General features: G+C 46.3%; 1 protein-coding gene across 1 annotated transcript; it reads right to left on the bottom strand.

The window, feature by feature from the left end:
* Positions 1–5,471: 5,471 nt before the first annotated feature.
* SIAH2 (siah E3 ubiquitin protein ligase 2) lies at positions 5,472–24,044 on the bottom strand. The gene is made up of 2 exons (XM_006750702.3): positions 23,054–24,044; positions 5,472–7,034 (listed from the first exon to the last, which is right to left on the bottom strand). Exons 1-2 carry the CDS (start codon positions 23,474–23,476, stop codon positions 6,477–6,479), a joined length of 981 nt encoding a protein of 326 aa, XP_006750765.2. The 5' UTR covers positions 23,477–24,044; the 3' UTR covers positions 5,472–6,476.
* Positions 24,045–24,267: the final 223 nt, after the last annotated feature.

Raw genomic sequence — 24,267 nt, forward strand, 5'->3', positions numbered from 1 at the left:
AAGTGTGTGAAACCTAAACAGCAATAACGATGCATCGTGTAATATGGTGAAGGGTCACGGACTCCAGCACCTGGTCATATCCCAGTTCTGTTGCTTACCAGCTGTGAGCTTAGGCAAGTTTCTTCGTCTCCCTGAACTTTAATTTCCTCAACTTCAAATTGAGGCTAATAAACCCTTATCCCCATTGGGATACGGGGAGGATTTAATGGGTTAATATAGACAAAGCACTTGGCACACACAGGTGCCCAATAAATGGCAGTTGCTGTTATCTTGCTGAACTTTGCAAGCTGATCCAATCTTATAACACAGGTCCCCGTAGGGTCAAAGGAACCCTCCTCTGTGTCCCCTGCAAGGATCATCAAACGCAGAGCAGAGTCTGCCTTTGATATGAATATCAGGTGATACTCTGACATAAGAAATTTTAGGGCACGGACCCTTCAGGCCAGCATTTCTGCCGTTGCCTAGAGAATGACTGAGACAGAGAGACTATTTCCTCCCTTCTCTGGATTGTTTGATTATCTCTCCATATTCGTTCCCTGCCTACCTGAGGCAAATTCCCCAGTTATTTTTGATATAAAAACAGACAGTGTTAACTCTTGAGATGTTTCCTGTAGTGCTATTAGCAGACTAACGTTGGTAGTGATTGATTTCATCAGATATTCGTGGTGTGCCCAGGTACCCAGGGATACGGGGATGGGCAAAAAATTCAGTCTATATCACCCTGGAGTTTGTTGAGGGGAGGCAGACACTAAGCAAATAAAATATACAGTGTAACTGTGGAAAGTGCTATGAAGGAGAAGAACAGGGCACCCTGAAAGAAACTATTAAAGAGCTTGTGACACCACCAACTTTCATCTAAAAAGAGCCTCTGATTGGAGCAGGGCAAGAGGGGGGACAAGCTGTGGGGAGCTCTTATAGCTGTCCAGGCCTGGGTGGTGGCAGGGGAGTTGGGGAGAAGTTGGAAGAATACCCTTCATTTGCATTAATTATTATAAAATGTTGGCTTGTAGTTTTAATAGTTTTATAATTTTTCCCTTTTGCTTAATATAGAAGATACCATGTTGTCATCATGACAAATTCTAACTCATGTGTGGCTTTCCCTCTGTAGTTCTCCTTCCTCCCTTCCCCTTCCCCTCCCCTCTCCCATCCTCTCCCCTCCCCCTTCCCCTCCCTTTCCTTCTGTTTCTTTCCCTCTCTCTTTCTCTTCTTTCTTTCTTTTCTTTCTTTCTCTTTTCTCTCTCTCTCTCTCTCTCTTTCTTCTGTAAAATAGTGGTGGTGATAGCAGGTGCTGGTATCAATAGGGTCTAACATTTTTCCTTGCCCTATCATTTGGGGACTCCAATACAAATTAAAAGGATTCACAAATACAAAATTATGAGCTTCAAATTAGTAGCTGAAGCAGGTTTAACAATACAGAGAGTTAGATTTCCTATTCTTTAAGTACTCTTGACTTGCTTTCTTTTGGGCCAGTGAAATTATAATCATACTTCAAGCACAGGCTGCATGAGTCAGGAAAAGTCAAGGCCACAGGCGTCTCAAGACAGAACTACAAAGCAAAAATGGTTTCTGTGCCCAGCCACTGTGCCTACTCTAGACCGTGGGAATCTGAGAGGCAGCTGGAAGGTGAGTCACCAGCTAACGCCGACTGACACATGCTGCGTCACAATTATCCCAGAATCACCTCATATAAAACCTGGTTGGCATGATTTGCTCACCTCAACTTTAAATAGCTCAACTGTCTCGCAGAAATTAGTACTATAGTGGAAGCATTTGGAAAACAAACTTTCAAATGTTGCAAGTTAGGAAACGTGGCACCAGAGAGGTCAAGTGACCAACCTAAGGTCACGCTGCTGATACTTGGCAAGACCCCAAAACCTGAAGTTAGGTACAGGCAAAATTTCCTTGGATGGTATTGTAGGGAGGTTGCATGATTCTGCTGCTAAGACAGAGACACTCAGCTATTTGTCTGAATCTGCTGGTAGTTCCAGATCCTACTCGATGATTAAACCCTCAGTGACTTCGCCTGTGAAATTCGCCATCATGTGCACTGGATAGTTGACTGTGGGCACATCACCCTCTTAGTCCCCTAAATGTTAAGGAATCAGGTAAACCAAGACATACTCTTGCTCACAGAAAGGCTGAGAATGCCTGATCTCAAGGTTAGTTGGTTTAAAAAAATTTTTGCAAGTATAGAATATAGAATAACGCAAATAAGAATATAACATACACTCAGGTTCCTGCCACCCAGAATTAACAACTATGAACATTTTCTTCCAAAGAATTTTGAGCATCTTTTTTCTTTAGAATGGCTCAGGCATTGGAAGACACAGGTTGAATCTACCATCTTGCTTGCTCAGCCTGATTTCTATCAAATTAGAATATAGAACCAGGACAGAAAAGGGAAAGAAATAGTTTTTTAAAAACAATATAGTACATAAGTGGACCATGTGATGAGTTTTGACAAATGCCTATCACTGTGTTTTAAATTGCATGTGCAACTGGAACTATATAAAAAGATGTTTTAATTTACATGATCTTTTTTGCTGTTTTCACTTCCTCTTAAAACAGGGAATAACCTGGGGATTTTTGTTTGTTTTGGGGCAGAAAATGCTTAGTTTTTAAAAAAGCCAGACAGTAAAATTAAGCTTACAGATTTCCAGAGATTAAAGGGAGCTAAATAACTCCGGAAAGTAAAAGTTCAGAGTTTTGTTGCCTCAAACTTTACTTTCATTTGTTGAGTTCTGGAATCATGCATGTTTGAACTGGGAGTGTGAATTCTAGAATCAGTGCTGCCATGAATGCACCATATGGCTGCTGGCCCATCACTTTACTTCCTGGGGCTGAAAAGCTAACACTTTATGCTTTAGGAATAACCTGATTCCACAATCTCCATTTTCATGGGCTTTTGATTATAGTTTTCTTTACCTTCAGTACCTTGTCGACCAGTCAGTCCTGATTTTCCCTATCACACAGAACAAGAAGGCTTAGACAGGGATGACAAGCTAGGCTGGTTTATGCCCAAAACACATTGCCTAGGTGCTGTATACATACTGGACAGCTGCATCTGGACCAGCTCTGGCTCTGAGGATCTAAGTCCACCTGCTTCTGGATCCTAGTTTCACCTCTGCAGATCCCCCCTTTGTACTGGCTTGAGTGTGATTTTTCTTGGTAACAAGAGCTATAGTTCTCATTCATTTACCAAACTTGTTATAAGCACCTTCTTTTGCTCAGGGCACAATTTTTCACCTTTATTTGAAGAACAGCCTGGAAGATAAGTTACTTTAGCAATTCCTTAACTCTGTCTGGTATCTTCGCTGCAAACATCTTTGCCACAGACAGCTTTGCCACAAGCAGTTTTGCTGTGTAACTAATTGTCCGTAAGGCAATTTTGCCATAAAAGATCAAATAACTGGTTTCATTTCTCCATTGATAAATCAACTGCTTTTGGCAGAGTTAATGTATTGAAACTAGTTGTCCATTTCGTTTCTCCATTGACAAAGTTCTCATTTCTGTATGCTATAAATCTTAGCTAGCCCTCATAATGGTCTGTACAGGGACAAGTAGATGTGGTGGTCTTGAAATAGTGGATTGTAACAAGTAAATAGATCGACTTAACAGAAAGTACAGTGATTAAACTTATGGGAAGTGTGAAATGAGTGTAAAGCCAGATTACAATCTATACCAGAAAATGATAGCCCATCATGTACAATGATAACAAAGCTCAGTTACAGCGCATTATACCTTTGGCATTTCTTGCACATTGCCCATACAACTTTGGAAGGTCTAGCAATGAACATATGACAGGATGCCAAGAACAAACAACAGCATAGACGCTTTCGCAACATGATACAAAGCTTACAAATATGTACCATAGTACTGGGAAGCTGCTACCTTTCTTTCTTTTTTTTTTTTTTTTTTTTAAAGATTTTATTTATTTATTCATGAGAGACAGAGAGAGAGAGAGAGGCAGAGGGAGAAGCAGGCTCCCAAGGAGCAGAGAGCCCGATGCGGGACTCGATCCCAGGACCCTGGGATCATGACCTGAGCCGGAGGCAGACGCTTAACCATCTGAGCCACCCAGGCGCCCACGCTGCTACCTTTCTTAATGAAGGAAGAAATTTTAGCAAAAAAGTAAAAAGTGTGATGCTGAACAAGGAGACTAATCAACAAGCAAAAAAAAGTGTAATACTATGAATGAAAGACTTGAAGACCAGTGATTAGGTATAATCCACCAAGTAAAATCAGTTATTTGTGCAGTATCACATTTTACACACGTTTTAAATGTATTCAAATATTTTGTATTCTGGGGCACCTCGGTGGCTCAAGTCAGTTAAGCGTCTGACTCTTGATTTTGGCTCAGGTCATGATCTCAGGGTCGTGAGATAGAGCTCCGTGTTGGGCTCCACGCTGGGCATGGAGCCTGCTGAAGATTCTCTCTCCCTTTCCCTCTCCTTCGGCCTCTCCCTCCTCCCACCCCGCTCCCACACTCTCTCTCTAAAAAAATATTTTGTATTCCACAATAAAGTCTTTTTGTTTTGTTATTTTTCATGTTTCATTATGCCCTTTTTTTTTTTAAAGCTTTTATTTATTTGACGGAGACACAGCGAGAGAGGGAACACAAGCAGGGGAGTGGGAGAGGGAGAAGCAGGCTCCCCGCGGAGCAAGGAGCCCAATAATGCAGGGCTTGATCCCAGGACCCTGGGACCATGACCTGAGCTGAAGGCAGACGCTTAACCATTTGAGCCACCCAGGCGCCCCTCATTATGTCCTTTTTAATGAATCTCCCACTTATTTTTTGTGGTTTTTGTCTTTCATGGCGAAATTGCCTTATGGCCAATTAGTTAGGCAGTGAAAATGTTTGTGGCAAAAACACTCGTGGCAGAAATGTCTGTGGCCGAGCTGTGTACAGTGAAACTTTCTAGAACCTTTTCTAGAACCTATCCTGGACAAAAACTCAACACTGCATCTCACCTAAAAGACGAAAACAACTTTAAAGCCATCCCTTCCATTGGGTGCTACGCTAATGTCATTGGGCCGCTCAGTTAAGCAGTCTTCCATCCGCACCAGGCATATGGGGCTAATATTCGGAATTCCTCTGACAGTTCAGGATTGGGACTGAGAGAGTGGGTCACCCTGGCTCAAACCTGGGACACTCTGGACGTCAGCTTTAGCCAAGGCTCTTCCTTCTGATTCTGTAACACAGGAGAAATACTCTTCTTCCACAAGTGCTGGCACTTGAAAGAACATCTCCAAGGAAGAGACCAGTAACACCGAGGACTGTGCATGGTGCAGGGAAGTGAGTTTGGACCCCAGTTCTAAGACAGACCCGTGTCAGGACCTGGGACAAATGACTGTTTCTTCATGTGGAAATAGTGATAGCTGCAAGCCCAAGGTAGTGGTGAGGTTTCACATACCTGTACACAGTAAGCACCCAATACATAAACATTATACAACTGGGAAAAAGCACGATATTCATTTTTGGAAAGTATTTATTAAAAAACTAAAGTGAATGTGGCAAAAAACAACAACAATCCAACACATACCTTTAAATAGCAAGCATATGACACTGGTTATAAAGCTTTTCCAACTCTACTGATCTAGTCTTTCCCACCATCTACAGTCAAAGATGGCCTCTGAGGGAAGCCACATGTAAACAGGTCATCTGTACTAGTGATGAGCAAAAACTATGTGGTAACTATCAGTGGCCATATGATTTGCTTTCCTAGGCAATTCACCCCAAACACAAGAGAGTGACCAAATCTCAGGAGTGTGTTCATGGGGATCTGCAGTTCTGGTTTTAATTTGGGAATGGTAGGTGGTGGGGGCATGAAATAGTAGAAAGACAAACAGTATCAGTAGAGGGCAATCATAAAGCACCTTTAAAATCTGGACCCTTTCCACAATTTAATCCAGCAATTCTCAAACTTTATTGTCGAACAGAATCACCTGACGAGATTGTTAAATTCAGAGGCTCCCCAGATCTGGATGTTTCAGATGAGTACTACAGGTGATTCTGTCTATTGGCTAGCCATCCAGTTTGAGAACACTGTTTAAAATGCATTAAAACAATTCCTACTCCCCTAAAAAGGTAAAAGTTAAGGAATCTATCGACAGTCACTGTGCTTTTGTCCACTTGGAGGAACCAAGAGAGGGAGTCAGGCAGGAAGGAGCCTCCAATTCCTAACGTACTGGTCTACAGGAGCCCTGAGCAACCTGTCAAGTGCTGTTCAGGAAGTAAATAAAATTTAATAACAAAGTTGATTTTAGATCACAGAACAGACTCCAAATGACTAGCAGGCCAACCGCATTCATCCCTGTTTAATGAACTCTGTTGGGCCAATGCCAGATGGGAAGCTGCTTGTTCAAACAGAACATGGGGTTAACTGTGGGTCTTGATCCGTGAAGACACAGCGAATAGAACATCTGTAAAAACCCTTATTCCCCATAGAGCCCTGGGCCCAAATAACTGCGGCGCCTCATGGACAACACGTAGAAATGGTCACATTGATTCCAAGGTTGCCATTATCCGCAAACAGATGCGCTATGGCTGTGTCAAACACAAGGCAGTCGCTGTTCATGATGGCCGCCGCCACGCCGTCGTGGATGGACCGGGGCGTGGCCTCCCAGGTCAGTCTCCGCCGGTTCCCGTTCAGCTCCAGTCTGTAGGCAAAGTTCTCGGCTTGCTTGCGGGTGCCGATGAGCAGCACGATGGCGAAGAACTGCTGGTGGCCCTCGTACTTCTCTTGCTTCTCCAGCACCAGCATGAAATGGTGGCCGAAGCACGACTGCATCATCACCCAGTCGACGGCCCCCGGCAGGTTAATGTCCGTGGCTAGGAAGACGATGTCTTCTCCCTGCAGGGTGGTGATGCTTTTGTGGGCGTGCATGAGATGGGACATCACGGCTTCCAAGGACCCCTGCCACTTGCAGGAGGCCCCGGGGCAAGGGCAGGAGTAGGGGCGGTATTCACAGATGTCTTCGTGCTCTGGCTTCTCCGTGTGGTGCAGGGTCAGGGAGCAGCCCGTGGTGGCGTACTGCAAGAGCGGAAAGAAACGCCGTGAGCCACCGAGCCTGCGCACAACTCCGCCGAGAGGGCTCACCCACGTGCGCTGCCCGGCCTTGAACTCTAGCCTCGTTCCAACTACGCTCGCTCCAGGGGAGCTAAAGAGTTACGATTAACAAGCCTCCGTTCGTACGGGTCATCGGTACCGCCGGCCAGAAAATCGGGGGAATTTCCTCCCCCAGGAACGGACGGCATGCCGTTCCAACATCGCCGAAAACGTACCAGTGAAGCGCTCTCAAACGGGATTGCTGAGCCAGCCCTAGAAAACCTGGCCTGCCCCATGTTTTCTGTGAATTTAAAGAATTTTGTAAAATTTAAAATGGCTTAGGCATAGGGTTGGGCAAGGGATATGTGGCCTCCAGCCTGGTTTTCCCCTAAAGACAATTAGGAAAGCGGTAGAGCCCCTCTTGGTTGTCCCCTGCGCCTTCTTCCTAGCTCAAATCAGTGACTGGCAGGAAGGCTGTGGGACGGTCCCCGCTCTTGCCGGCCGGACTGACCAGCCAGGGCAGGAGAGGGCTGGACCCCCCTCACATCGCTAGAAATATTACCTCATTTTCTCCACCTTTTAACCCCCCAACCCCAAGGGGCTTTGGACATACTTTTTGGGTACTAACTCAGGACCCTGTTGGCTAGTTTGGTTCCAACCAGTGGAGGTTAAAAATGAGAAGGGCCCAGACCGCTTCCTCAAGTCCCAGCGCCCATCTTCATGACCAGATAGGTCAGGCCCTCATGCCAGGCCCCGGAGGCAGGGGAACTAAAGTGGTCCCAGGGTAGGCTCCTAGGCGAGGATTGGGATATGGCCAGTCCCCAGTGCTGCCATAATAGGGTAGGGACAAAACCTTTTTCTCCCCTGCACTTGGGATGACATTTCTGATGAAGAAATCACACCTATCTTGGGAAAAGACCACACCAAAAGGAATTAGACTCCTGCTCCCAACCTTCACAAGAATGACAGTGTTAATTCCTAGATACCAGATGGGGAATCAGCCCACAAGTAGACACTTGCCCAGAGAACTGTGCTGTTGTCTTGTAAAGAATAAGGAGAGCTGAATCACCTTTTTGGGTGAAACTAGGGAGTCGGAGCACTGGCAGGTAAACTGTCTGGGTTACCTCACTTGGATTCTCCCACCCCTTCCCGAGACAGGAAGACAGCAAATGAGGGCAGGGCCGGGTCCTATGCCTACGATGCGGTGTCCATCTGCTCACAAAACAAAGCCTCTATATCCTGCGGAAGGAATAAACCCCTTATAAACTTTAAGTCAGTCGAATTCTAACCTTTGTAGATGAATTTATCACTCGCGACAAGCAGGCACCGAGCACCTTCTCCATACAGGACCCTAAGCTACAGTCACTGAGGGGGCCAGCTCCACTCTTAGGGAGATGAATCTCCCCTAGCAAGGAAGGAGGGGGTGGCTTCAAGAAAGAAATGCAGCTGGCTCCTCCCCTATACCTAAAGTGGATTATAACAACCTTCAGTGGAAACTGGTAGAAGTATTTCCCTGCTATTTACTTTGCCCATAGGGAGCGCTTATTCGCCTTTCTGAACCATGGACTAATTTTAAAAGCACGGGGTATAAAAAACTTTATCATCAGAAGGAGAAACAAACTTTAATTTATCCATATATATTTCTACTTGGTGTTTCTAACAGTAAAGCCTTCAAACACCCAGATCCCTATTAACTCTGTTTTAAATCTAGAGTGTGGTTAGGAATACAGAACCTTCTGATGTTCTTCTGTGAGTGAGGGGTGAGGCATTTATGCCCACTTTAAATGCACACATTACACACAAGAAAAATAGCAAGAATTAGCCCAAAGCCTGGAACATTCTCTGGCCGAAACAAGCCCCTAATCTCTGGATCTGAAGAAGTTTCAGAATGGGCTGTTTACCACAGCTGCCCAGGAACAACTCCAGGAACGCGATGAACTTTGGCAAAGAGCGTCCAGAAAAGTACCACCTGCACCTCTTCCCTGACCCAAAGCCCCAAACGACTCCACGTTCACGGACTCAGATGTACAACAAATATTTATCGTCCAGCGATTATTTTAGAACTTTTTCTCGTGTAGCTCAGGTAGAATATTTATTTATATTCGGGATTATGTGGTTTGCCCTACAAGCCAGACACTCTTCCTTCGACCCAAATATAGAGAACAGGGAACCTCCCCCAAGCGACACAAATAGAAAAGGCATTACTGAGCATTTGTGTGGACAATGACCTTACAAAAAAAAGTCTTGCTACAGCCTCTATTAACTTAAATAAATAAATAAATAAATAAATATATTTTAAAGACTATTTATTTATTTGACAGAGACACAGCGGGAGAGGGAACACAAGCAGGGGGAATGGGAGAGGGAGAAGCAGGCCTCCCGTGGAGCAGGGAGCCCGACGTGGGGCTCAATCCCAGGACCCTGGGATCATGACCCGAGCCGAAGGCAGATGCTTAACAACTGAGCCACCCAGGCACCCCTTAAATAAATATATTTTTAAAGTATGAGGTGCTTACTCTGCTTTTTCTAAACAAGCTGAACTTTTTTTTTTTTTTTTAAAGATTTTATTTATTTATTTGACAGAGAGAGACACAGCGAGAGAGGGAACACAAGCAGGGGGAGTGGGAGAGAGAGAGAGAAGCAGGCCTCCCGCGGAGCAGAGAGCCCGATGCGGGGCTCGATCCCAGGACCCTGGGATCATGACCTGAGCCGAAGGCAGATGCTTAACGACTGAGCCACCCAGGTGCCCCTAAACAAGCTGAACTTTAAAGCCAATCTATTCCTTCTCTTTTCCATCATGGGTGAGGGCATGTCTTCATGACCACTAGTGCTACTTTTATGATGACTATGTAAGAGGTGATCTCTAAAAAGAAAAATCTACACTTTAAATAGGCGTGCACTGATGCACACACACAGACACACGCACTCTTACGCCACACTTCAGCCTTGTTACCGTCTCGGCATTGTTCTGGAATAGCGGCTTTCATCCAGGGATCGGAGGGAGGGTTCGGGGTCTATGGATTCCCTGACATTGCAGAACTATCTAGGTGCCTCTGAGCAGCACACCCAAATTACCCTGGCCCCTAGCTTGCGTTTTCCCGACAGGCGCCAAGGGTTCCTAAGAACTGCCAACCTCTGTCCTAGAGCACCCAGAGGGAATCCACTGCAGACCCCTGTGGTGGTTCCTGTCGAGAGGGGCCACACCAAGCAACAAACAACTCACAAATATCAAAAGTACAGAGAGCTACGCGAAGGATGACCAGAGGGGTGACAGGTGATTTCAAAGTGGGGATGGGATGAGGAGGAGAGACGGAAAGCTTCACTGTGGGCAAAGTAGACGATGGATGGAGCAGTTCCATCTGGTTCTAGAATGGGGTGAGCGGAGCAAACAGTGGGGGATACAACCTAAATGAGAACGCAGGTCCAGATTCCTTCGGGGACTTGACTGACAATTTAGTTTATTTTCCGGGATTCTCTACGGTAGCACTACAGGTTTTCCCCGATATCTGAAAGTACAGTGTTCCCATGAAACCCTTCGGAAGACAAATGGCAGAAGGCAAAGAAGCAATTACCATTAACTTATATGGAAAAATTTTCAAGCATTCCTAGTTCCAAAAAATAACCTCTCTTGGGCTTTTCTGATACCTTAGGACACATCTTGCTAACGGATGCACAAAATCAATTGAGATAAAGCACAGATGCTCACAGATGCAGTTCAAAGCTATGGAGTCTTGATGCTGAGATGCTGAGTGTAGGTCCCAGGAAAGGAGCTTGGGGAGGCCACTCCTGCTGCTCAGGATGCGCACTGTAAAAGAAATGCTGAATGCTATTTTCCCTTTCTGCTTTTTTTTTTTTTTTTTTGGTAATACTGAAAATCCTCTTCGGATTTCTTTTGGTTAGCACAAACAGGTCTTTTATAAAAGCAAAGTAACGTCAAGTGAACATTCAAAAAGTGGTGGAATAGCTGTACTGATGTTTTAGACCAGATAATCCTTTGTGGTGGGGGCTGTGCGGTGTATTGTAGGCTGGTTAGCAGCATCCTTGGCCTCTACCCACTGGATGCCAGTAGCAATCTTCCCCTCCCCCACTGTGACAACCAGAAATGTCACAGGCATGGCCAAATGTCTGGGGAAGGGCAAAACGGCCTGGGGTTGATTTTGACGGATGACAAAACCTGGCTGGGCAGCCACAATGACAGCTGTGAGGAGGGGCCCACACCAGTAAGCAGGTCAGGCTGGTCACTGCCCTGCCCAACAGGCGCTACCGAGGACACCAGCTGCCAGCTGAGACACACAACTAGAACTCGGTGGTTTGCAAACCATGGAGGTAGGCTAGGCTGCTAGTTCTACCCGTTTTACAGCCTGACTGACTCATCCGGGCTACTCGGCCATTTGAGGCCACATTGCAGGCAGAGCCCTGCACTCCCCTGCTCTTCATCGAGTGCTCTTTCATGGTACACAATCGCTTAGGAGTCAAAGAACATTTTGAAGTAAAAGAAAGAATTCACATCTGCCTGGACCTCCAGTCCCCAACCCTCCACACACAAGACCCAGGGTCCACGGATGGACTGCTTCTAGAAGCAGGTCCTAATACTGACTTCTTCCCTGGATTGCAGGGAGAAAGACAGCCCTGAAAGCGCCTCTCCCTAAGGAATGAGGAGCAGCGCCTTGCCAGTAAGTACCCAGTAATTAGGCCCTCCCAACTTCGCTGGTACCTGGCAAGAAGGTTCTGAGGTTTCACTTTGCACACTCTGGTTAGGGCTTTGCCCCACCAAACAGGGAGGGTTCAGAGGATGCCTGCTTCCCTTGAGATGCCTGGCTCTTCCTGCACACACCTGGGCTGCCTGTGTGCCCCCGGCACACGTCCACAGCTATAAATGAGCTTTCTCCACTGGGGAACAGCTGCGCATGTCCCCTGGGGGTGGGGTGAGGAGGGAATTCACTTTAAGTCAACCTCTTTCGGGGGAGGGGGACAGAGACACAACCACGCACAGAAGCCCAAAGCTCAAGAAGACATAGGGAGCGGGAGGTTGACCCAGCAGAATGAGAAACAAATGTTGAAATAACATTTCTGACTTCTCTTTAGCAACTTTTCAGGTTGCGGTGGCTCAAAAGTCTTGTGCAAACACGTTCTGCCATAAAGGGCAACGTGTGACCCCGTGCCTTTTTACGTCTTTGTAGAAAGCAGTAAATAGTGCCAATTCTTTTCCTGGGCATGGGGTATGAAGGTTGTATTTCAGTTGAATTTAGGGAGAGTTTCCTTTTTTGGCACAGAAACCCGTTTACTTACAAATATGATGAGGTACGTCAGAAAACAAACACTAGACACCTGTTATTTACCTAATAAACGCAGTCACATTGTATTTGTTTATGGAATGAGTATATCAACAGAATAACCCTGCTTAGCTGGGGTGCTAGTGAAGGTCACGGATCTTGTGACTGGTTTAGAACAAGTCACTTAATCAATTTAATTAAATGTGAGTCCGTGCAATTCAAGAACGATTTCCTGAGCTTCAACAATCAACAGTCTACTACAATGGAGGCGCCCTGAGCTCTGGGCAGGGGCACGTCCCTGCTCAGGGACTGGGGGGTTACCGCCCTGCCTCTGCCTGCTTACACCTCCTAGGAAACTGAAATTTATTAGCAAAGTATCTGCCGGCGCCTCAAAGGAGAGTGTCTCAGGAAAGACAAAACACACTCAATATTTTGTTGTTGATGCTCATCAACTTTTGAATTAAATCCAAGCAATGACCTTGTCTGAGAGTAACCACAAGCAAACTGAGCTTCTCCGTCCATCTAATGAGCTGTAATGATCACGAAATGCACACATATGGCTGAATGTGATGCAGGACCCCAGACTGGGAAACCAAAACTGCCACAAAGGGCATTATTGGGGCAGCAGCTGAAGTTTGAATACGGACTGTGGAGTAGATACTAGTATCTATGCATGTCACATTTCCTGATTTTGATAACTGGACCATAATTATACAAGCAGACGTCCTTGTTTTTAGGAGAAACCCAGTGCAGTATTTAGCAGCAAAGGGGCAGGACACCTGCATTTTACATTGAAATGGCTAAATAAATGTATGTATGAATAGAGAGCACCCAAAATGATAAAGCAAATGGGGCTAAAAGGAAACAATTGGTGAATTTGGATAAAGGGTATATAAGAATAGTTTTGTATTATTATGACTGTTGTGGACATTTGAAATCATATAAAAATAAAAATGTGGGGCGCCTGGGTGGCTCAGTTGGTTAAGCGACTGCCTTCGGCTCAGGTCATGGTCCTGGAGTCCCGGGATTGAGTCCCGCATGGGGCTCCCTGCTCCGCTGGGGGTCTGCTTCTCCCTCTGACCCTCTTCCCTCTCGTGCTATCTCTCATTCTCTCTCTCAAATAAATATATAAAAATAAATAAATAAATAAAAATGTGTTAAAAAATTCAGAGACTAAGTTAGCGTATTTATCCTTTATGGAATAGAGATTCTTTTGGCAGAGAAGGTTGAATGAATTGTTTTATTATACTAGGTTATTTTTTTTAAGAAAATACACTTTTAAGTGCGTATCTACAGATAAACAGAAGTCAGTCAATAGTTTTTCTTTTACGAGAAGCTCTTGGAACTCATTGTAGTGAACCAGTCAAATTTTTCAATGAAGAAGACACCATTGTTATAATAACCAACACTTCTCTGAGTTCCCTGCAACCCCATGGAAGATAAAGCCTTCTCCATTACTCCTCTGATCCTTTAAAAGTTTGTGGGCACCTTACAAATCTGTGGGCCTGGACTATATGTAGTTTCTGGCTACTGCAGTTTCATTATCCACCATGCTTAGTGGTCCATGGGAAACTCCTCTATTTGACTCCAGACATGTTAGAAAGAGGCTCCAGGAATGAAGCTACCCACACGCCCTTTTGCTTACACAGGTAAACCCCTTTTACTACTGCAGGGGTGAACCCATAGATGGAATCAGAGTTGTATGAGTTTGGCTGGAAGGATGAGCTCCTGGTGGTATAACTTATTATGACTGATCAGCAGATAATTAGGGGACTACTGATAGAGGTCTCTATCTTCTCAACACTCTTGAGACTTATTCGAATGGGAGTTGTAGCTAAGCCTTGTACAGAATCAAATCATGGTGAAACTTACGTATTAACCAGAGGTTAAACTTAGACTTTACCACTTTTAAAAAGGACTTCTAGCAATTCAAACTAGCTCCTTCGTGACTAAAGTGTGTTAATCTGGCCTCAAGATATCAGTGGATGATGATCCCAGGTTATTTTCTAGTTAACTTATGGGTCTATTAATTTTGTTTATTGATTTACTGATTTATTGCCTGCTTCCCACCCACCTGATATGTGTAGATAAATGAATACATATTAGATTTACCTGCAGAAGATGACTGTTCTCCACTGTGTGTTAATTTTACTTTAATTAGAAGTCTTACTAGGGAACTTAGAATTTTAAAAAATTCAATAGACCTTAAGATTATATGAGGAAAAATGTTTATTTCAGACTTCAGCCAGTGTGGGTTTGTTATTTTTGATAAATGCTTTTCACATATTTTATTTACATAAAATATTTGGGATGGGCGTGTTTGAAGCTTTTCTGAAACTTCACATAGGTGGAGAAACGATACTGTTGTCATTCAGACGGCTATATATTCCTCTTGCTTAAAGTGAGTTTACAACCACTGGTAGAATACAGTTAGAGCAGGGCGCCTGGGTGGCTCAGTCGCTTAAATGTCTGCCTTCGGCCCAGGGTCCTGGGATCGAGTCCCGCATCGGGCTCCCTGCTCAGCGGGGAGCCTGCTTCTCCTTCTGCCCCTGCCTGTCGCTCCCCCTGCTTGAGAGCGCGCTTCTCTGTGTGTGTCAAATAAATAAAATCTTAAAGAAATAAAAAAATGTTCTATATCCTTCCTGATATATATAAAAAAAGCATATAGTTAGAGCTCAGGTGCCTTGTGTCTGTGGGCACTAATGCAGGCCACCACATCAGCTCCGAGTGCGTCCACGAAACCGTCAACTCATCCCTGGACTCTGATGAAGTGCAGACCCGGGCAACAGGAGAAAGAGAACTCTCTTCTTGTGCCTTAATTGTGATGCTCAACCTGCATCTGTCTAGCATCCTTCCTCTAAGAACCTTCGTGGATCTTCCCTAACCCAAACGGTAGATTCCTTACCTCCACGATGAGGTGGTGCAGAGAGAGAATCCTCTGCCAGTGATGCCATAAAGCTTTCACGGATACTAACACGAGAAGGTGGTATCACTGGGCTCCGGGACCCTCAAACAGTGGTGAGACTAACAAAATACTGACATCTAAACTTCATTACTTTTCTTCTCGAGAAGGCAATTCTAATTCAAATCTTGGGCTCAAAAATTCCTCCTCCTGCCTCAGAGAACCCTGACAAGCCCCCTGCTGCAGATAGCTTTTTTACTAAAGGTGTCTTGGTGGAAGACTTCGGCGTATTATAAAAGCGCAGTCATCAGAGAACATCCTGCTATTGGGGGGTTGGGGGGCAAGGTGCATCTGGCCTTACAAAGACTCCTTGGGCTGGCAGGGGCTGGTTTTTAATCATAGAAGGTTTAAGCAAAAGTTGACTTTTGACCAAATAACGCTTCTCACCTGACCACGGCCAGAGTTAGCCAGGGACCACACACTGTCTTGGAGAACCAGTTTGGTAAGGTCCCTTCGGAGTGTAGGTTCAAGCAAACAAAAGCACCTTAACGTAAGAGCCGGAGTTGAAGGCTTTATGCCACACTCCTAGTACCTTGCCCCCTCTTTTTCAATATCCCTTTCCTCTCCTAGGCCAGCCTCCCCCTGCATAATCACATTAACTGCTCCGACATGCTTCAAACAGTGCTACAACCCTCCACAGTCTTTATTTCTCAATTAAAGCAATCGAATTCACCAGAAGACTTAAGTGTTAGGGTTTTAAAAATTATGATCATAACTTTTAAAAACATATTTTATAGGGGCTTCTGTGTGTCTGTTGGTTAAGCGTCCCAAGTCTGGATCTCAGCTCAGGTCTTAATCTCAGGGTCATGAATTCAAGCCCCACGTTGGGCACCATGCTGGGCATGCAGCCTACTTAAAAAAAACAAACAAACCAAACCCATGTTTTATAATGTATAAAATAAAATATACACATTAAAAAACGTTGCCTAATCTGACTAGGCTTTCTCTTCTAAAAGCAATAAAGAAATGAAAAAAGTAAGTCTTATCACTGGAAAACTAATGCCAGGGCCAATGTACCCAGCTGTATGAAAACCTACATGATTAGGAGGAGGGAAGAGAAGCTCAGTGGGGGAATCTGTGGGAGAAAACATTCTTTTTTTCTTTTTCAAGTCTATGCTTGGACCTGACCTCAGACACTCGCCATTTGTTTTCTGCTAGCTTCTAACTGTGCACATTTATTTAGTGTTTCTCCTGTGCTGGGGCTGTGCTAGGCTCTTTGCATGAATTCTTACTATGTTTGATCCTCATGGCAACCCAATCTGTACCCCATTTTACCAAGAAGCCACTGAGGTTTGGAGAGGTCACCAAACCCCTCGTGTGGGGATGGAGCAGGGATCTAGACTAGGAGGTTCAAATAGGGCCTCCCTCCAAACTACTAGAGTAAGAGGTAGCCTCGGGAAGGAGTAACCCAAAAATACTACCTTTGTTGACTCAAAGTTTTAAAATAGGACCCAGGCCCACACATTTAACACAGGTGTATCTTTCATCCATCTACAGTATCTGTGGCTGAAAACTGGGGGGGGCGGGTAACCTTTTCCTCACAGATACCATACCATCTAAAAATCACGCAGAAACTGGAAATGAGAACCGTTTCTCAATTTTTAAAAAACTAATGGAGCTGGATGGGCATCTGGGGTAAAGCTGATGAAATTCTGCTAGAGAATTTTCAGTATCTCTCCTAAGCCTTTGAAAGTACACTCTCAGGTTTAATATAAAGATACACTTAATCAGGAAAACGTTTTAGCTTTCTTATTTTCTTTTTCAGGATGTGCAGAGTGTTGTCACATTCTACTGCCCCATGTATAATCACGCCCTGCACAACCTGCTAGCAATACACAATGGCCCCGAAGGCTGGGCATTCACTTCAGCAAATGTGTACCTACCGTGTGCCCCTCTCAGGAGTGGGGACCTTATGAGTTTGAATGAGAGATGCCACTGTTTGCAAATTCTGTCAGATGCCCAGGTCTGGCTCTTAAGACATTTTATTTTTTATTTTTTAAAAAGATTTTATTTACTTATTTGACAGAGAGAGACACAGCGAGAGAGGGAACACAAGCAGGGGGAGTGGGAGAGGGAGAAGCAGGCTTCCCGCAGAGCAGGGAGCCCAATACGGGGCTTGATCCCAGGACCCTGGGATCGTGACCTGAGCTGAAGGCAGCCGCTTAACAACTGAGCCACCCAGGCGCCCCCTCTTAAGACATTTTATAGGGAGGTCTTACTGTAGTCAAACACATATGGCACTTTTTATGGAGCTTCAAAAAAGGGATCTAACACAGAACAGCAGAATCTAATCTAATCTCAGGATGGGGATTTTATAGGCCAGACCTGCTGTACCTTTTGGTTCTCCCCCTTGCTGGTCGTACCAAAGGTCAACTTTAAGTAACAATGATTGACTCCTGGCTGTAGGAGGTGATGACCTGTGAAAAGTGGCTGCCAACTATGTGAAGAATCAGCATTAAATGTTAGTGCTCCGACACAGCATTTCTAGTGCTTCTGTTTTTTTTGGTTTTTGTTTTTTTTAAGATTTTATTTATTTGTTTGAGAGAGAGAGGGAGAGCACAGAGGGAGAAGCAGACTCCCTGCTAAGCAGAGAGCCTGATGCAGGACTCGATCCCAGGACCCTGGGATCATGACCTGAGCCGAAGGCAGAAGCTTAACCAACTGAGCCACCCAGGCACCCTACTGCTTATGTTCTTAATTTTACACTGAAAAACTGTCAATTGTGTTCTTGAAAATCTTGAGCCTCCCCATCAGTGTATGTGGACTCCGGTGCTTGCTGGCGCATGCTTTCACGAGTAAGCCTGTCCAACTTCAGGCAGTAGAGAGGACCACAGGGATAATATCCCAAGTAAATGATCTTTGTCTTAGGGGAACTTTTTAGATGAAGAAAAGATCTTTGAAATGGTTCTGGAAAATTGACGTATCCTTTCAGACTTCTAGGTGACTGATCACCCATCACCTAGCAACCACCCTGATACCACCCACCTTCCATTTGAAATGATGAAGCAAAAGACTTAATAGCTCTAATCTGATCTCAGAGCACCCATCAGCTAGGTATTACCTCCATTCTTTTTGACAGATAGACAGGGTCAGGGAACTATGTGACTGGACCAAGGTCAAACAAAGCCAGGATGGGGACCCAGTTCTGTCTCTGGCCTAGTGCTCTCTTCCCTGGAACAGTTACTAGATTCTGAAATTTCAGGGCACAAAAAGATTGTTTTTTTTTTTTTTTTAGTTTTTAAAAAGATTTATCTGAGAGAGTGAGAGAGCGAGCAGAGAGAGAGCACATGGGTGGTGGGGAGGGGCAGAGGGAGAGGGAGAAGCAGACTCCGCACTGAGCAGGGAGCCCGACATGGGGCTTGATCTCAGGACCCCGAGATCATGACATGAGCCACAGGGAGACTGAACCGACTGAGCCACTTGGGCGCCCTACAGGATTCTTGATACAATGATTTAGTCCAACTCTTTCTCTTAAAGACACTCAGGTCCAAAGAAATAAACTGACCTGTTCAAAGTCAAACATCTAGTCACTAGGACAACAGTTCAGGTTTTCCAGGGGGCCAGAATAGAATATTCTCTTGGCAAAACACAGATGAAAATAAGCTATAAAATCACTTACAGTTGGGACCTCTCAGAATTCCAAAGTTCATGTATGGTAGAGTAAAATGAAAACTTCCAGGCTCAGTGAATGCTTTCTGAGAGGCAACCAGATCAGAGGTCACACACTGGCAGGCAGAATCTGGTCTGCAGACATGTGGGTTTGGCCTGCAAGTTCTGGATTTAAATATGAATTCGGCCAATGTTAAGAAAATAGAGATATTTCGCATTTTAAAAATTCAGATTTCTGGCTTTTCTTGAAAAAACCCAAAGGTCTGGCCTGCTGCATCCATACTCCCACCCCTGCCAATCATCCAGAGTTGAGCACAAGTTGTCCTCTTCGGAGGTGTGTTCTCTGGCTCCCATCTCTACTGCTCCTTGGGTCTCCTGAACTCTGGGGCCACGAGTCAGGTACCTCTCTCCTGCATCACCTGTCCCTGCTGGCATTTAGGTTTGTCCACACTGAAGAGGCTTGAACTTTCAATGGGGTTATCTGGCTTTTTATTTTAAGGAATAAAAACAACACTGTCACAACCCAAATGCAGGGAAGACTTGTCTCACTTAGGCTTTCCAGTTCAGTAATTATTTGGAGATGTGCTACTGGAAACTTTTAGAGAAAAGAAACCAAAAAAAAAAAAAAAAAAAATGGAGAGAAAATGTATCATAGTGTAAGTGGGCTGAAGTGGTTTAGCAGTCCCTACAGTTGTGGAGAGAAATACTTGGCTGATATTAAAATAAAATACACTGTTGAGTGGGGGCACAGATGTGTCAACCTTCATTTCTCACCCTATACCCACGCTCCACTGAGAGACGGTGGGTTTGAGATATGGGAACAGGATGTCAAAACTTCTCAGGCGTAGAGCAAGCCATAGAATGGACTAAAAATATCACAAGTGGAAGAGAGCCCTACTCTGATAGAGATCCTTTTCTTAAAAGGAGACCTGAGCTAACAATGCACGTGATGCCCTCTATCAAAGACGCTGGCAACACTCTAGCCTTTAATTAAGTGGCCCCATACCTCTGTAAGGAAGCTATTTGGCAACAAATCTGTTTTGGGGCCAACGGAAGCATGGGCAGTCCAGAGCTGTGGACTGGTGACATGCCCCCCAATATTAGGTTTACAGGCTATTTCCCCCTGGCCTTCCCATCCCACATGTCTTATAAAATTCCTGCCAGTGAATTTTATAGTGAACATGTATGTTGTCTCATTGGGATATTCCCGTCAGAGCTGATAAATTCATCCGATCACACGGTTTTGTTACTGGTGTCAACCTTAAGTTACAATGTGGAGCCCTGGAATAAAGGCTCAGATACATAATCACTATGTAGCACAAAGGATGCGTGCCTTTGGGACGCAGGCTGATGAACTGGCCTACTGATCTTGACAAGTCACTTAATCTCTCTACAGGCATTTTGTTTCTTCACCTGGAAAAAAAGAAAGGCAAACTAAAAAACGATGGCCCTCACAAAGTAGCTGGCACACAGAGGGCACCCAGTAACCATTCCAGACAGCCTCCCTTGTTTTCATGGTATTCTAGAAGCTACAGGTCCTTAGAAGTCAAGCAGTTCGTCCCTTTCTTTACAGGTGAGGAAATGAAGGCCCCCAAGAGGTGGTCTCTCAGGCAAACAATGGCAGCACCAGGCTACTCTTCAGACCTGGGTTCTGGTACTTCAGTCTAACATTGTTTTTCTCACATGAGGCAGCCCACGTGAGAGAGATTCTGAGAGCAGGTAGGGGCAGTCACAGGGCAATCCCTATGATTACCAGGAGCAAGCACAAGCCAAGAGCTAGCTACACAGATCTATTTTGTTGAAGTCTGACCTAGGTCCTACTACTCCCTATTTCCCTCAGTCCTCCTCAACTGACATATCTTTGGTGCTTGCTGTATAAAGCCAACTTTGGTTTATCTAAACTAACTGGTTGAGTTGCCCTGTCAATAGTTCGGATTATTGGTCAACCAAAGTTGTGGCACGCATTCTCCTGCGTCATAAATCTCACACACACAAGTGACCCCAAGATCACTTTCTGAACTTGGCACCTGGGCTCTAAGGGAATGGTTGACTCTGTTTAATTTCAGCTTGCAAAGTGATGGTGTTCCCTAACTGCATTCATACAGAATAGGGACACAGAGAGTCACTGACATGGTCAGAAACACGGAGTACCCCTGATTCCCAAGAGAACTGTTTTTCAAGAAGGGCTTCACTAGCATATTACACATTAGGAGAAAACATGCTTCAGTAGGAACCAGAATCCTAGACCCTGAAAGTGAAACTTCACACTTTATATAGCACAACTGTTTCCTTCTCGTCCTCTTGGGACCAAAAAAACGCTCGTATGAGATTGCTTTTTAAAAATAAATTACGGAATACTGACTGATACCAAATGCTCATTTGTGAACTGTAATTCACCTACAGCCATTTCTTCTATTAGCTGCTGAAGCTCTGGGAAAAAGTGAGCTGAAAAGATAGCTCCCCAGAAATCCTGTGGGGCAACCCCGGCAGCCCCCACAATATATCTCAAACATCAAATACCCCCCACTGTTATGTCAACTATCGCCAAATCTTCTCTTGATCACTAGGCTGCCACCTTCTTCATGACCCTAAAAATTATAGAAATATTTTACCCAAATTTGATGAGAAACAACTACTGGGCTGGGTGAATTAGCATTCTATGAGAAGTGGTTGAAAGCAGAGTAATTTATTAAGGTTAACTGAAAACCCATAGCCCAAACACAGATTCAACCCTTTATTTGAATATGCTATTTTAAACTGGATTTGTGGCAGGGCACAGACCAAATTAAATCACTCATTTTACTGACTTGAGTCCCAAGCTTCAATTCTCTGGTGGACTATTTTTAATTTAAAAATAAGCTCTTGCCCTATAAAAATAAGCAGCACCAAGGAGAAATGCAAGACAGCTCAGATGGCCCAAGAGGCAGAACAGTTCCTATTACAAAGAAAAAAGAAAAACAACTCAAAAGTATTAATGACATTATTTCCATTTCTAAGTTTAGAAAATGAACGTTATGGTCTAGCCCTAGATTATAATGAGGCACTGTAAAGAGGTATGTCTCTGCAACTACTCCTGAAGATTTTCAAGTGGTAGATGTAAGTAAACAGATGCTATAATGTGACCACACAAAAACTATGCAGCCATTTAAAATACAGTGAGAAAGAGCTACGTTTCAGATGTAGAAAAATATGCACGATAATATGACTTTAAAACAGCAATTTGCACAAGTTATTTCTGGAGAATTTGCGTCTACTGTGTGTGCTTATGAACCTTTGTGACACACACCGACATCCACGATTTTATACTCAGCTGTGAAAATGTATTAAAATATGGCTAGAAAAAAATCTATAAAGATACACAGTAATGGTGGAAAAGGGGGAGAGAGGTCTTGGTCTTTCCCTTGACTTTTCTTGACTCTGAGTGGTTTGCATTTTTTGCAAGAGCACTTATAACTTTTTAAACTAAATAAAGTGGTAGGCTTGGAAGCACTGTTAACAGCTCTTGCGTGTCCTTCCAGTTAAATTCCTGATCAACTCTTGTTTTCACCCCCACTTAGTACAAATACAAATCTCCCCAGTCCTTGGAAGGCTAGGAGAGGGAAAGGCGTGGCTTGCAGGGTTTTCTTGTTGGCTGGAGGAAAACAGGCTGTAGGCGCCCTTTTTTTAGCTACACTCCTGAGGGCTCCCACGTGTCAGGCGTGCGCAGAGGGCAGGCGCGGGGCGCAGGAGGAATCGAGCACCAATCCTTCCAAGCCGAGCGCTGGTAAAGGGTGCGTTTAGCTGGCCCATTTCTTCCCTCCTCAATCCCCCCCAGTCAGCTTCCCGGTCCAAGTTTCACTGGTGCAGCCTAGCCCTACCGAGCACACCAAGCACACTTCTGCAGGGTACGCAGGCACCCGGCGGCGAGAGCTGTGATGTGTTCTACAACGATCGCGTGCCAATTAGTCCGGGGTCAGCGCTCGGGGCAACTGTCAGCTCAGAGTTACTCCCAAAGTGGACAGGTGGGCATGGGGGAGGGTGGACAAGTGTAAACATCTGTTTTTTTTTTAAAAAATAAGAGATGCCACCTGCCTGCCTCTCAACTCCTGTGAGTGGGCTGGAAGACACAGGAGTTCCGGGAGATCGCCCGGCGAAGGTGCGCGGGTGGCACCTGGGCTTACCTTGCAGGGAAACAGGACTGCCGAGGCCACCTTCTCCATAGCCAAGTTCCTGATGCTGGGCGTCAGGGCGCCCCTGCACGTCGGGCAGCAGCTCAACTTCTGGCGGCATTGGTTACATACCAGGTGCCCGGCCTGGCACTGCAGGATGGGGGGCAGGACATAGTCAAAGCAGACCGGGCACTCGAAGAGCGAGGTCAGCTCGTGGTGCTGCGGGGACACCGGGCCAGCCCCGCCGCCGCCGCCGCCGCCGGGGCCCGAGATCACCGCCGCCGCGGCGGGCACCGCGGACGAGCCGGGGCCCGCAGCCGAGATGGTGGCGGCGGCCGGGGGCGCAGCCGGGGACGGAGCGTGCTGGGGCTGCGGCGGCGGCTGCTTGCTGCAGGGTTTGTTAGCGCTGGGGCCGGTGGAGGACGGGCGGCTCATCGCGCTCCGAACCAACCATGGAACTGCGGGCGCCTGCCTGCCGCGGGGCCGCCGGGGTCAAGGCGGTGCACGCCCCGCGGGCGGCAGGCTCCGAGGCAACGCCACCGCGCCCTGCCCGGAACCGAGCAGCGGAGACGGCCGGCGCCGGGCAGGCCGGGGACTGGGCTGCGCCAACGATCTCCGCGGCCCCCGACGTTCCCAACACCCCTCCGCGCCCCCAGACTCCTCCTCCCGGCGGCGTCGCGGGCCCCGAACCCGAGCGGTGCGCAGAACCCCGGCCCACCAGCTTCTGAAGCGGCAGCTGACGCAAGCCCCGGGGGCGCGCGCGGACGTGACGCCTGGACACGTGTGCGGCCGCTCAGGCGCGCGGGGACTGGCAGAGCCACCCTGCGCTGGGGCGCCGACTCCGCCCGCGTCCAGCTGGCAGCGCAGGGGGCCGCCTAGCGCGGGTCTCTTCTGCCGAGGCTGCGGGCCCGGCCCGCGCCAGTGAGCATGCCCGGCTCGCCGCTGCCTCGCGGGCTCTGCCTTCCGGGTTGAGGAGGGGGCCGCCCTTTGGCAAGGCGTCGCCGAAGTCCTCAGGCCACACCCCGGGGAGTCACGCCGGCGTTTCCCCGGGCGCAAACCAGAAGGACGACTTCAGGCGGGCGGGGGCTAGGGTGGTGGGCGGGGCAGGACGCGGCGCCCCTGGACAGGTCGGAAAAATCCGTGAGGTTTTTCTTTCCCCGGGTTGAGTCACCCTCGCGCGAGCGGAGGAGTGCGCCGCGGCCAGCCGGGCTGAGTCTGGAACGCTG

This window comes from Leptonychotes weddellii, chromosome 1 (genome assembly GCF_054177405.1).
Source record: "Leptonychotes weddellii isolate Sample4059 chromosome 1, ASM5417740v2, whole genome shotgun sequence".
NCBI lineage: Eukaryota > Metazoa > Chordata > Mammalia > Carnivora > Phocidae > Leptonychotes > Leptonychotes weddellii.

Excerpts from the sequence above, each read along its gene's own strand:
- SIAH2 (XM_006750702.3), bottom strand. The coding sequence starts at position 23,476 with ATGAGCCGCCCGTCCTCCACCGGCCCCAGCGCTAACAAACCCTGCAGC. Across the intron at positions 7,035-23,053 it reads CAGTCCTGTTTCCCTGCAAG|TACGCCACCACGGGCTGCTC; the intron begins GTAAGCCCAGGT and ends CCGCTCTTGCAG.